This window comes from Syngnathoides biaculeatus, chromosome 15 (genome assembly GCF_019802595.1).
Source record: "Syngnathoides biaculeatus isolate LvHL_M chromosome 15, ASM1980259v1, whole genome shotgun sequence".
Classification (NCBI taxonomy): Eukaryota; Metazoa; Chordata; class Actinopteri; order Syngnathiformes; family Syngnathidae; genus Syngnathoides; species Syngnathoides biaculeatus.
This window is the reverse complement of record NC_084654.1, coordinates 1,035,781-1,049,595: the sequence shown is the minus strand read 5'-3', so window position 1 is coordinate 1,049,595 and position 13,815 is coordinate 1,035,781. Positions and strand designations below refer to the sequence as shown.

Sequence of the window (13,815 nt, the reverse complement as noted above, 5' to 3'; positions counted from 1 at the left end):
GAGAGCAGACTTCGATGGTTTGGATATGTTCAGTGGCGAGACAGTGAGTATGTTGGTAGAAAGGTGCTAAGGATGGAGCTGTCAGGCAAAAGAGTGAGAGGAAGACCAAAGAAAAGGTTGATGGATGTTGTGAGGGAGGACATGAGAACAGTGGGTGTTAGAGAGGAAGATGCACTAGATACGCTTAGATGGAAAAAGATGACACGCTGTGGTGACCCCTAACATGACAAGCCGAAAGAAAAAGAAGAAGACGGTGCTGCCCTGGTATGACATACAGAACAAAGAACAACAAAGCAGCAAGAACAAAGAACAAGAGACATTTTTATTTATAGGAACTATACCTTTTAAAAGTTGTGCAAGATGTAAAATCTTCTTTATTCAGAACAGGTATGTGATAAATGTCTCAATGTCCCACATTGTGTAAAACTTGTACAGTGTCACTTTATTCGTTCGCGGTTCCCGTAATAGACCAGTGCAATGACAGTTGTGCAAAGGGAGCAGTTTAAAGTGACGAATCGTGCTTCTTATTCTTTTCCTTTCAGCTTGTCCCATTAAGGGTCACCACAGCATGTCATCTTTTTCCATCTAAGCCTATCTCGCGCATCTTCCTAACACCCACAGTCTTCATGTCCTCCCTCAAAACATCCATCAACCTTTGGTCTTCCTCTCGCTCTTTTGCCTGGCAGCTTCATCCTCAGCACCCTTCTACCAATATACTCACTCCCTCGCCTCTGAACATGTCCAAACCATCAAAGTCTGCTCTCTCGAACCTTGTCTCAAAAACATCCAATTTTGGCTGTCCCTCTAATCAGCTAATTTCTAATCCTATCCAACCTGCTCACTCCGAGCGAGAACCTCAACAACTTAATTTCTGCTACCTCCAGTTCTGCTTCCTGTTGTTTCTTCAGTGCCATAGTCTTTTATCCGTACATCATGGCAAGCCTCACCACTGTTTTATAAACTTTCACAATTGCTCTGGATTGTTGACCCTAAATATTTGAAGTTGTCCATCCGTGCTATCTCTTCTCCCTGTAGCCTCACTTTTCCCCCTCCATAAACTTTGCCCTTTATCCCAGCGGATACTCTATCACAGAGAACAGCAGACACCTTCCGCCAACTGTTCCATTTCTTCACTTCCTGACCACACTCTCCATTGCTCTGTGTTGTTGACCCCAGTTATTTGAAGTCGTCCACCTTCGCTATCTCTTCTCCCTGTAGCCTCACTCTTCCCCCTCCACCGCTCTTATTCATGAACATATATTCTGTTTTACTTCGGCTCATCTTCATTCCTCTCCTTTCCAGTGCATGTCTCCATCTTTCTAATTGTTCCTCTGCCTGCTCCCTGCTTTCACTGCATATCACAATATCAGCTGCAAACATCCTGGTCCAAGAGGATTCCAGTTTAACCTTGTCTGTCAGCCTATCAATTACCACTGCAAACAGGAAGGATCTCAGAGCTGATCCCTCACGCAGTTCCACCACCACCTTAAATTCTTCTGTCACACCTAAGGCACACCTCACCATTGTTCTGCTGCCATCACACATGTCATGAACTATTCTAACATATTTCTCTGCCACACCAGACTTACGCATGCAGTACCACAGTGTAGCTTCTTCTGACCTTCTCTGTACTTCCACGAGCATCCTCAAGGCAAATAATTCATCTGTGGTACTCTTTCAAGGCATGAAACCATACTGTTGCTCGCAGATACTTCTGTCCTGAGTCGAGCCTCCACTACTCTTTCCCATAACTTGATTGTGAGGCTCATCAATTTTATTCCTCTATAATTCCCACAGCTCTGAACATCACCTTTATTCTCTAGTACACTTTTCCTCCATTCTTCAGGCATCTTTTCGCCCGCGAGTATTCTGTTAAATAAGTTGGTCAGAAAACTCCACAGCCATCTCTCCAAATTGTTTCCATACCTCCACTGGTATGCCATCAGGACCAACTGCCATTCTATTTTTCATCCTTTGTAGTGCCTTTCTAACGTCCTTCTTACTAATTATTGCCACTTTTTGGTCCTTCACACTTGCCTCTTCTCCTCTTCCTTCTCTCTCATTTTCTTCATTCATCAACTTCTTGAAGTATTCTTTCTATTTAGCACACTACTGGCACCAGTCAACACAGTTCCATCTCTATCCTTAATCACCCTGACCTGCTGTACATCCTTCCCATCTCTGTCCCTGTGTCTGGCCAACCTGTAGAGCTCCTTTTCTCCTTCTTTCGTATCCAACCTGGAGTACATGTCATAGGCCTCTTGTTTACCTTGTGAAGAATCGTGCGATAGTCCACAAAATAAATGACTAGTTCAGTTATTGATTTGACCAACAGAATGAGGGTGTCCCAACAATGGCACAAGGCAGAAAATAGTAAATTTGCTGATTAACATTTAAATGAATTAATTGCCAGAGGGGAAAAAACTGTTCGAATGCCTGCTAGTTTTGACTTACATTGTTCTGTAGCTCTTTCCCGACGGAAGGAGCTGGAAGAGCTGGTGGCCAGAATGTGGAGTATCTGAAAGAATCCTTCCTGCTCTGGACCTAGTTCGCATTACGTGTAAATCCTCAATAGTGGGTAGAGTGGTGCCGATAATGCATTCAGCTGTTTTGATTGTTCGTTGCAGTCGGAGTTTGTCCTTTTTTGTTGCCAGACAAAACCAGACTGTGATGGAGGTACACAGTACTGATTGGATGGCCGCTGTGTAAAACAGTCTCAGCAGCTCTCGTGACAGGCTGTGCTACCTCAGAAGCCAGAAGAAGTACATCCTTAGCTGGGCTTTTTTGAGGATAGAGTTGATGATCGTCCCCCACCTCAGGTCCTGTGAGACTGTAATTCCCAAGAACTTGAAGGTCTCGACAGTTGCCACAAGACAGTTGGACAGCGTCAGGGCATTTGTGGTGAATCTCCGCTCCTAAAGTCCACAGTCATCTCTAGAGTTGTCAGAGTGTTCAACGCCAGGTTGTGTTGACCACATCAAAGCTCCAGTCTCGCCACTTTCTGTCGATATGCAGACTCGTCGCTGTCGTTGATGAGGTCGTTGACCGTGGTGTCATCTGCAAACTTCAGGAGTTTGACAGTTGGATGCCATGAGATGCAGTCGTTAGTGTAGAGCAAGAAGAGCAGAGGGGAGAGGACACAACCTTGGGGTGCTCCAGTGCTGATGATGTGTGTGGATGAGGTGGTGTCCTCCAGCCTCACTTGTCGTGTCCTGCCCTTCAAGAAGTTGTTGATCCACCGCCAGGTGGCAGGCGAGATGCCGAGCTGGAGAAGTTTGGAGGAGAGGAGGTCAGGGATGATTGTGTTGAACGCAGAGCTGACGTCCACGGAGAGGATCCTCACATCGGTACCCTCGCTCTCGAGATGTTCAAGGATGAAGTGCAGACCCATGTTGACTGCATCATCCGCAGACCTGTTTGCTTGATAGGTAAACTGCAGTGCGTCCACCTGGGGGCCTGTAATGGTCTTGAGGTGGTCCAGCACAAGGCGTTCAAAGGACTTCATGACCACAGATGTCAAGGCAACAGGCATGTAGTTATTAAGACCTGAGACTGCTGCTTTTTTGGGCACCGGTATAATGGTGGCGCGTTTGAACCAGGCTGGTACTTCACTCAGTTCTAGAGACCTGTTGAAGATCTTTGCAAAGACAGGAGCAAGTTGATCTGCACATAATTTGAGGCAGGATGGGGACATAAGGTCTCGACCCGGTGCTTTGTTGATCTTTTGTTTGAAGATCTGTCTAACATCCCCTTATAGTTAGTGCACGATTGTAGACCGTGCCAAACTGATTTGGAGTCATTAGTGCCGAGATATTTTTCCAGTTTAACTACATAATCTAAGTTTGCATTGTTAATTTCTTTTGTCAGCTGATTTCTAGTACAATTGTAGAGCGCCCTCTCCCAACTTCGATATGCAATCTCTTTAGCCTGGTGGAGTTGCCCAAGTATGGCTGAAAACCACAGTTTGTTCAGGAATGTGATTTGACTGAATGAAAAAAAAGAATGTAAAATAGCTAGAGGTCTGGGGCATGATCATCATCATCTTCTTTCCAACTGTATCAACGATTTCTCATTCCATCCAATCACATTGGAACTTATTTTTGACATATCTATCAATTTCTCGAGAGGAGTCTTTCCTCTCGACCACCGCCATCGTGTTCACTTGCAAACGGCGCCATAAACTGCCTCGTATACAACAAGCGTTTTCATTGGTCAGGAGGAACAAATTCAACCAATCAACAGATATGGATCAAATTTTCACCTTGCTTGCAAAAGTCGGCTCAGAAAATGAATGAGTCTGGCTTCTGGCACGGGTTACGGTGGGAATATTGCAGAATCTACGCAATTTAAAAAGACGGACTTCCGGCTATACACGGAAAAATCACATTCCTGTTTGTTGTTACTGAACGAAAGGATTTTGTTGGAACACACCTCACAGAACTGACATATGCAGAAATAATATCTGTGTATCCATCTAGGCTGTCCGCTGAATTTTGAAAGACAATCCAGTCTGTACAGTCAAAGCAGCTTTGAAGTTTTAATTTGGCCTCATTGGTCCACTTTTTAACTGATTTTACTGAAGGCTTCATACATCTAAGTGCTTGCCTGTATGTTGGTATTAAGAAAAACAAGCAGTTATCAGAGGAGCCAATGGGTGTACGAGGAATTGCACGATATGCATTTTTTATGGAAGTGTAACAATGATCAAGGGTGTTATTTGCCCTCGTCGGTCATTTCATGTGCTGCTTACATTTAGGGAGTTCGTAATTAAGTTTAGCTGTGTTGAAATGTCCTAGGATGATGAGCGGTGAATCTAGGTGTTTTATCTCTATCTTGTTTACCTGTTTGGCGAGCGTTAGCAGTGCGGCGTTCATGCTAGGTTAAGGCAAAATGTACACAGTGCCTAGAATAAAGGATGCAAACTCACGTGGTGAATAAAACTGCTTAGAGTTAAAAAATAATTACTCTAAAAACCGAGCTATAGTGTGTGCTTAGCTGTGTAACATCCATGCATCATTTCTCATTGATGTAAAAGTATATTCCACCACCTTTCAATAAGCTTCAGGACGCTGTCCATACGGTGGACCTGAAAGCCCAGTAGTGTAATGGTGGCATCCATGGTCCGTTTACAAAGCCAAGTCTCTGTAAAGCACAGGGCTGCACAACGTCCAAAGTCCCTGCAGGTCCTGATTAGAAGCAGAAGTTTGTCCATTTTGTTAGCTAGGGAGCGTAGGTTTGCGAGATGAATCGATGGGAGCGTGAGTCGATGTTTTTTTTTTTTTTCAGAGCTTAATTTGTGAACCGGCTTGTGCCCCAGTTCGTCGCCGACGCGTAGCCTTGAAGAGTACTCCAACGAGTAACTCCGGAAAAGATTCAGCGAATTAGCATGAGTTGCTGAAAAAAAGTCCGGAGAAGACTCTGATGGTTAGCACGTCCTCTTTTGTGTACCCGAAAAACACAAACAGTACCAGACAGTCCGTGCTGACAGCACTACCACACTGGTAGACGTCATCTTGTGACCTAAATGTCTTGTTCTGTGTTCTTGTTGCTTTGTTGTTCTTTGTTCTGAATGTAGTACAAGGGCAGCACAGACTGCCGGAGAACAATTCATTGTGTGTTTTTACACACTTGGCCAATAAAGCTGATTCTGAGACGGACAGGTGGATTGGTACACTGTCTTCAGTAATGCAGACTTTGTATCGGTCCTTTGTGGTGAAGAATGGGCTAAGCCAAAAGTTGAAGCTCTTTATTTACCCCTTGATCTATGTTCCTACCCTCACCTATGATCACCAGCTGTGTATCATGACCAAATAGAACAAGATCCTGGATACAAGCAGCCACGATGAGTTTCCCCTACATTGTAGAGAGAGGGTGAGAAGTCATCCAGGAGGAGCTCAGAGTAGAGGCACTGCTTCTTTGAGAGGAGTCAGATGAGGTGGGTCGGGCATCTGGTTATGATGCCTTCCCTGGTGAGTTGCTCAGGACATGACCCACAGGGAGAAGGCCCCGGGGACGCCCCAGGACATACTGGAGAGACTGTCTCTTGGCTTGCTTGGGAATGCCTTGGGATACTCTAGAACGAGCTAAAGGAAGTGACTGTAGAGAGGGACGTCTAGACTTGCTTGCTTAATTTACTCCCCTGACCCCCCACTCCCAACCCAACTTCTGATAAGTGGGAAAAAAACCTGATTGGATTTTCATTGAAGTGAGCTGATCGTTGCTATTCCCTCCCACCCCAGAGTATTAATTGTGGTAATATTAACACGATTGCATTGTCTAAAATTCTTATTTACAGAGTGCCTGATGACAGCTGGGATAAGCTCCAGAACTCCAGCGATTCAGTACAACACCTGACAACATAATCTGACCTTTTACGACACATTCTATCTGATGCTAGGAACAAGTTTGCAAAAGCCCGTTTGTGATTTTTTTGTCTCTCACCTGTAGTCTTCCCTTTCTCTGTATAAGCTGATCATGCAGCAGTTCTCTTTTCATGGTAGCAGTACTCAGCTTAGTCTGCAGCGTGTCAGAGCTTTCAGGACAAAACAGAGAGTTGAGCAAGTCCCCCTTTGTCTCCATCTGATTCAAACGGTCCTGTAGCTGGATACTCTCCTTCAACAGCCGCTATGTGGAGAAGAGAGAAAGATCACATTAGACACCCATGCCTTGTTGGTCAGAAATATCATTTGGATTATCAACACTAAACGACTTTTACTGCTACTAATAATAACAATAATAATTATAAAAGTCATAGGCGGCATGATGGAGAAACTGGTTAGACCGTTGTCTTCACAGTTCTAAGGACCGGAGGTTCAATTCCTAGCCCTGCCTCTTTGGAGGTTGCATGCTCCCCCTGTGCCTGTGTGGGTTTTCTATCAGGCACTTCAGTTTCCTCCCACATCCCCAAAACCTCCATTGTTTGAAGACTATATAGTCCTTAGGTGTGACTGTGGTGCGACTGTTGTTCGTCTCTATTTACCCTGCGATTGGCTGGAAACCAGCTCAGTGTGTACCCTGCCTCCTAACTGATAGTTGGGATAGGCTCCAGCACTTCTGCGACCCTTGTGAGGATAAGCGGCTCAGAAAATGGATCGATGGAGGACTAAAAATAATAATGAAGTTGTGAATCACCTTATAATATTAAATTTGTCATCACAATGTGAAAAATGACCTTATTTTGTGTCAGAGACAAATTTGATATTCAATTTATTCAGCCTTCAGGCTAACTATTGTAAATTTACATTTATATTATTCGTACACTGCTATCAGGCTGCAATCTCTTGCCATTAACTTCTTCAATTCATTTACAACTTCATTGCTGAATTTTGCTCATCTGTTGGGTCACTTACGTATCATTTGTGCACTCAAAATTTTTTATCATACTGTACTATTTGCATATTTTTGATTAATACTGGCCACTCAGACCACTGAGAACGCTGCACCCAAAGCAGAATTGTCATTGTACCAGATCTTTCCAGTATTAGTCTCTTTAAACTGCTCTAAATTGGTTGAGGACATTTGCAAAATTGTCATTATATCAGTGTCACCACACTAGTGTGATACTGTCATTGCTCAACAACTGTCCACACTTGTGATTTTTATGTCCTAAACATGCTGTATATGTTGTCATTGTGGCTGTTTGTTGTTTTACTAGAGTGGCTCCAAATATGGAAGAGAAATTCCTTATGAGTCCTGCAACATATCTTGACATTAAAGATGACTGATGATGTGAAACGGTAAGTTTAACATATAAGCTGTTTACATTTTCTTTGAAACAATAACTATTGTTACTGTTTCATGTTCTTGATTTAAGTTGCCAGTTCATTGTTGTTAAAGTGACTTGAAACACTATGTCTAGTAATGAGGCAGTCCATTCAGGTAAACTCATCACTCCAGAAGAGCAACAACAAAAACAGTCCATGCGGAACCCTGCACCCCAACTCGAGGTCCTGCGGGTGAATTATGTAAACACCACTATGGTACCGTTTTTTTGCTACAGCTGTTCGGTTAAAACCGGTTATGAAAGTAAGCGTTTTTTTGCAATCCCTAGTGTGCATGCACTGCTAGTACCACTGCTTGAAGTTGATGCTTCACTATCTTGATATTTTAGAAACAGATTCATACCAACGGAAGATGAGAGAGTCTTTGCCAAATCAGCGTGTCTCCTGTTTTTCTGGTGCGACTCCAGTGCTTTGACACCCATCTTTTCAAGCTGGTAACTCTGCTTGCACAGATGGCAGTAAAACATGTGCCGATCTTTTGGATCTTGACGAACCCAGCTCCCAAACTCCTTACTTTCAACCCAAACTTATTGAAAAATGAACTTCCCCGTGATACAAGTTGGATCGATGAAAGAACTACGCTACGTCGTAATGAAGACGAAGTAAAATGCCTACTCACGGAAACAAACAATGGAATATCGACAAGATGGCGACTAGTTGTCAACACGGTGACTTCCGTTGACAATTTCCGGGTGATTTGGACGCCGGACGGATTGCTATTTTTTTTTTTAAATAAAAGATTAATTTATTTTTTAGGGAGAATTTTGGCAGTAGATCGCCTCCATTTGATTTTTTTTTTTTTTTTAAATTTAAGGCCTTTTTAGGGGCTTGACTGGTTTTCGCGGATTTTAAGGACTTTTATGGGCCCCTAAATGCATCTTCGAAAATTTAGGAGTTTTTAGGGACTTTTAGGGCCGTGTGCGAACCCTGTATGATTCACATACATTGTAATTATGAGTTTACCACTTTAAAATGGAGGGGGGCGGTGTCAGGTAAACTAGGAAGTAGCGTGTGTGGCCCAGTGTGGCCGAGCAGCAGCACTTTGTGAGAGTCAGAGTGCTGCCGTGTTTAAAAAAAAACAAACAAAAAAAAAAGTCAGGCTGTAGTTCACTGCGCTGGATCTGTTTTCCTCTGCGCTGAGAGTGTGCGACAAGTGCCCAAATGCGCAGCTTGGAGGGAACAATGGTGAGTAAGGAAATCCAACAGTCTCCGAGAAGCCTGTGAAGAGCTTAGGCTGGTGGTACAAGCCTCTCCTAAGGACAAAGAGCAAGTAGGGCAGCTCAGAAAGGAGGTGGTCAGTGGCTTGGAAAGATTCAACAGAACCCTACTTCCTGGGAAGTTGAAGCTCTGGTGCTTGCAGTATGAGTTACTTCCACGACTCCTTTGGCTACTAACCCTCTATGAGATCCCACTCTCAAAGGTCGAAAAGCTGGTGAGACGGATCAGCTCGTTTGTGAGGAAGTCTCAGCAGCATTTGGCTCTACAGTAAAGGAATGTTATACCTGACATTTCCAGCCTGGCAGAGGAGTATAAGTGCACCAAAGTAAGACTGGAAATGATGCTACTGGATTTAAGTGATCAGCTGGTAGCCCAGACTGCCCTCATCATGTCCCCTGGGAGGAAGTAGACACCGCTGGCTGCAACTGCACAGGCAAAGACAGCACTTCGACACAAGGACATCATTGGCCAAGTGCAGGAGGGGAGGAGGGGCCTTGGGCTCGGGGCCAGTACACCAGTACCAAGGCCACTACTGCAGAGTGGCGCAAGCTGGTGGTGCAGCCTCAGAAACGTGCCTCTGTATGTTGCTGCTCGTCTTTACATGGGGGAAGTGTTTCCTAGATGGTGGGTACAAGTTTTTAACATGGATGAAAAGGGCCTTTTTTGGAAGAGGACGCCTATGTGTACTTTTTCAAGGACTGTGTTCACGATCATCATGTGGCAATGCTGCAGATGAGTGACTTTAAAGACTTTACAAGCCTCTTCTCCGCTGTTTGTGTGTGTGTGTGTGTAAGAGAGAGAGAGAGAGAGAGAGAGGAGAGAGAGAGAGAGAGAGAGAGAGAGAGAGAGAGAGAGAGAGCGAGAGCAAGTGTGAGATGGGCATGTGGAAACACGGACACAGATTACTGAGGGCAACTGGGGAGGAATTGTGTTAAAAAGAGGACACGTTGATGCTGAGTGCTTAAAGGATCTGTCAGATAGGTTGCCATACCACAAATAGTAATGGAGCGAATTGATAACAATTGGGGTGTATGGTTTAAGGTTCATGTTTTAAGCTGAGCCACCAACTCTCAAATTGGACACCAGATGTCGCCAAACAAATTTTCACTCGATTGGGTCACCAGCACGGCAAAGATCTCTCTGATAAACGTAGCCTACCCGCTTAACTTCTCATTGCATTGCACACGTATACCAAAGTCAGTAACCTTATATAAACCTGATTATTTTTCATATCTTTGTATTACATACATATATCGGGGTTAGCAACCTTAAGAACCCAATTATTGTTATATCTTTGTATTCACATCTTATTTCTGCCTATCGAGCTAACAGGTCTGTGGACGATACCATCATCATGGGTCTGCACTTCATCCTTGAACATCGCGACAGCGAGGGTACCTATGTGAGGATCCTGTTCGTGGACTTCAGCTCTGATTTTAACATTATCATCCCTGAATTTCTGTCCTCCAAAGTTTCTTCCTTTCAGTCTCTCGCCTGCAATCTCCTGGTGGATCTACACCTTCCTGAAGGGCAGGACACAGCAGGTGAGGCTGGGGGACACCACCTCATCCACAAGCACTATCAGCACCGGGGTACCCCAAGGTTGCGTCCTCTCCCACCTGCTCTTCTCGGTCTGTGTACACAAAGGACTGCACCTCATGGCACCCAACTGTCAAACTCCCGAAGTACACAGATGACACCACGGCATCACACATCATCGACGTCATCAAAGATGACAAGTCTGCATAGTGACAGGAAGTGGCGAGAGTGGCGCTTTGGTATGGTCAACACAACCTCCCGTTGAAGAATCTAAAGACTGTAGAGACGATTGTGGACTTCAGGAGGTATCCTTCACCGCAGCTGCCCCTGACCCTGTCCAGCTGTCTTGTGTCAACCATCAAGACCTACAAGTTCTTGAGAATTACAGTCTCAGAGGACCTGAAGTGGGAGACGATCATCAATTCCATCCTTAAAACACCCCAGCAACGGATGTACTTCTTGCAAGCTTCTAAGGTAGCACGGCCTGTCACAAGAGCTGCTGAGACAGTTCTACACAGCGATCATCATCAGCGAAAATCACTGTGTACCTCCATCACAGTCTGGTTTGGGGCCACCACAAAAAACGACAAACTCCGACTGCAATGTACAATCAAAACTGCTCAACGGATTGTCAGCATCACTATACCCACTACTGAAGACTTGCACGCAACGCGAACTAGATTCCAAAGCAGTCAGGATCCTTTTGGACCCTCCAAATACTTGCCACCAGCTCTTCCAGCTCCTTCTGTTGGGAAAGCACTGTAGATCATGCAAGACAAGACTAACTGGCATTCGAACAGTTTGTTCCCCCTCTGGCAATAAAGTCATTTAATTTGTGATTGGCAAACCTACTATTTTCTGTCTTGTGCCATTGTTGGGACACACACTCACATTCTGCTTGTCCAATGTATTTTGTAGACTTTCGCATGATTTGTCGCTTTACCCTGCTCCCTTTGCACAATTGTCATTTTACTGGTCTATGACGGGAACTGCAAACACGTAAAGGCACTCTGTACAAGTTTAACACAATGTGGAATGTTGACGCACTCTTATCTCTCACTTGTTCTAAATAAAGACTACATCTTGCACATCTGTGACTTCTTAGGAATATTTCCGATAAACAGAAATGTCTCCTGTTCTTTGTTCTTCTTACTCTGTTGTTCTTTGATGTTGTACCAGGGCAGCACCGACTGCTGGAGAAATACATACTTGAAAATTCCTGGTGTGTGTGTGTGTGTGTGTGTGTGTGAGGCGTGTGGGGGAGACGTACTTTGCGCCATTTTCACATTTCGTGGGGAGTTCTAGTCCCAATTAACCTTGGAAAACGAGGGATTGTATACACACACTTAAGGCTAAATAATGGTCCTTATGACATACCTGTGGAGGTATACATGCAATTTGGAGCGGTAGTTGTGGTGTTTTCGACCAACTTATTCAACAGATTACTATTGTGCGAGAAGATGCCTGAAGAGCAGAGGAAAAGTGTGCTGGTTCCCATTTTTAAGGACAAAGAGGATGTGCAGAGCTGTGGGAATTATAGAGGAATAAAGTTGATGAGGCACACAATGAAGTTATGGGAAAGAGTAGTGGAGGCTACACTCAGGACAGAAATAAGTATCTGCGTGCAACAGTATGGTTTCATGCCTAGAATAAAGTACCACAGATGCATTATTTGCCTTGAGGATGCTAGTGAAAAGCACAGAGAAGTTCAAAAGGAGCAACATTGTAGATTTAGAAAAAGCCCATGACAGAATACCAAGAGAGGAACTGTGGTACAGAATGCGTAAGTATGGTGTGGTGGAGATCAGTTCTGAGCCCCTTTCTCTTTGCTGTGGCAATGGATAGGCTGACAGATGAGATTAGACTGAAATCCCTTTGGACCATGACGTTTGCTGATGACACTGTGATATGCAGTGAAAGCATGGATCAGGTGGAGGAACAATTAGAAATTGAGGCATGCACTGGAAAGGCGAGGAATGAAGACTAAGTAAAACAGAATACGTGTGCATGAATTAGAGAGGTGGAGGGGGAAGAGTGAGGCTCCAACGAGAAGCGATAGCGAGGGTGAATGACTTCAAATACTTGGGGTCAACAATTCAGAGCAACAGTGATTTTGGTCAGGAAATGAAGAAACGGGTCCAAGCAGGTTGAAAAAGCTGGCACAAGGTGTCTGGTGTGTTATGTGACAGAAGAATCTCCGGTAGGATGAAGGGAAAAGTTTATAAAACAGTGGTGAGGCCAGCCATGATGTATGGCTGAGAGATGGTGGCACTGAAGAGACAACAGGAAGTTGAACTGGAGTTGGCAGAAATGAAGATGTTGAGTTTCTTTCTAGGAGTGAGCAGGTTGGATAGGATGAGAAATGAGCTCATTAGAAAGACAGCCAAAGTTGGATGTTTTGGAGACAAGGTTCGAGAGAGCAGACTTTGATGATTTGGACATGTCCAGAAGCAAGAGAGTGAGTCAATTGGTCGAAGGGTGTTGAGGATGGAGCTGCCAGACAAAAGAGCGAGAGGAGGACCAAAGAGAAAGTTGATGGATGTTGTGAGGGAAGACAAGAGGGAAGTTGGTGTTCGAGAGGAAGATGCAGGCTTGGATGTGAAAAGATGACACGCTGCGGCGACCCCTAACAGGACAAGCTGAAAGGAAAAGAAGAAGGGAGTCCTCTGGTTAAAACGGTCTCGACCTAAAACGTTTCAACTTTACAACACCTGTCCCCCATCCGCCATTTTGTCTTGCAAATTTGAAGTGTTTGTTCGTGTATGTCCACTCGGAGTATCTTCCCATTTTCCACACTCCTTTTTAAACATTATGGTCCAAAAGAAGAAAGCTGTGTTTTTTAGAAATGCTTCTGCAGTCAAAAAAAAATCCATTACCATAGAAATGAAGCTCAATATCACAAAAAGATCAGAGAAAGGAAAGACACCGATAAACATTGGTAAAAATGTAGACCGGTGGTGACAATTACTTTAGACAAAGCCTGTATTTTAGCGCATGTAAAGTGTTCCTTTCCTATTGTACGTCAGATACAGTGATCACAAAACAACATTATTTGATACTTGCCGAGATGGCGAGGCTACTTACGTTACGGTTTGAGGACCACATTCCTTTCGACAACGAAATTCGAGTGACATTGTCAGCATAGGAAGGGAACTCGTCCATAACCCAAGGGCATGTACTGTAAACCACTGTGTTACCTTACCTTTCCTTACAATAACAGTCAATCAGCACTGGGAAACTGAGGTAGGTTAAATTCTTTCCCAACCCCGCTTGATGT

The 13,815-nt window shown here is 44.3% G+C and overlaps 1 protein-coding gene across 4 annotated transcripts in view; it reads right to left on the bottom strand.

The window, feature by feature from the left end:
* Positions 1 to 13,815, bottom strand: part of syne3 (spectrin repeat containing, nuclear envelope family member 3) — a 118,178-nt gene that overhangs the window by 27,611 nt on the left and 76,752 nt on the right. For all 4 annotated transcript variants that reach the window (XM_061844269.1, XM_061844270.1, XM_061844272.1 and 1 more), the window contains one exon: positions 6,442 to 6,624. In XM_061844269.1, coding sequence (XP_061700253.1) covers positions 6,442 to 6,624 — 183 coding nt within the window. The remainder of the gene's footprint in view (positions 1 to 6,441; positions 6,625 to 13,815) is intronic.